Source organism: Austrofundulus limnaeus, unplaced genomic scaffold (assembly GCF_001266775.1).
Source record: "Austrofundulus limnaeus strain Quisiro unplaced genomic scaffold, Austrofundulus_limnaeus-1.0 Scaffold360, whole genome shotgun sequence".
NCBI classification, from domain to species: domain Eukaryota; kingdom Metazoa; phylum Chordata; class Actinopteri; order Cyprinodontiformes; family Rivulidae; genus Austrofundulus; species Austrofundulus limnaeus.
Genome location: NW_013952762.1, coordinates 9,056 through 9,573, shown reverse-complemented (window position 1 = coordinate 9,573; position 518 = coordinate 9,056). Strand labels below are relative to the sequence as shown.

Below are 518 nucleotides of genomic sequence, written 5' to 3'. Positions count from 1 at the left end.
CTAATTTCCTGATTAGTGCTTTAGCGCTTTTGCTAATTTTAAAATTTATTAGTGGATTAGCACTTGCTAAATTTAGAAGCACTAACTGAGGTCCATAAATGTTATTGATCAACACTAATGTTAACAACTGAGGGTGAAAACTGTCACACATTTTGTTCATATGTGTCATTTATCCACCAGGTGACAATATATGAACACAAATCCAGCTGTGGAATGTCAATAAGTCTTAAAAGAGCAACATGTGACATGTTGTCTGTTGAAGGATGTTCAGGGGTTGACCAAGTTATTTCAGTGCTTTAGAATTAGCTTTGGCTAAATTTTCCAATGTGTTAGTGTTTTAGAATTAGGGGACCTAAATATTTGAGTTAGTGTTTTAGAATTAGGGGACCTAAATATTTGAGTTAGTGTTTTAGGGTTAGTGGATCTAAATTTTAGATTAGTGCTGCCCACCACTGTCGATAACAAGTTGTCCGAAGCAAAACAAAAGGAATCTTCTCAGCAGAACCTAAAGACAACAG

The 518-nt window shown here is 35.1% G+C and overlaps 1 protein-coding gene across 1 annotated transcript in view; it reads right to left on the bottom strand.

The window, feature by feature from the left end:
- Positions 1-436: 436 nt before the first annotated feature.
- The window catches only part of LOC106528128 (gastrula zinc finger protein XlCGF8.2DB-like), a 2,192-nt gene continuing 2,110 nt past the window's right edge, over positions 437-518 (bottom strand). The window contains exon 3 of the mRNA XM_014023215.1: positions 437-505. Coding sequence (XP_013878669.1) covers positions 437-505 — 69 coding nt within the window. The remainder of the gene's footprint in view (positions 506-518) is intronic.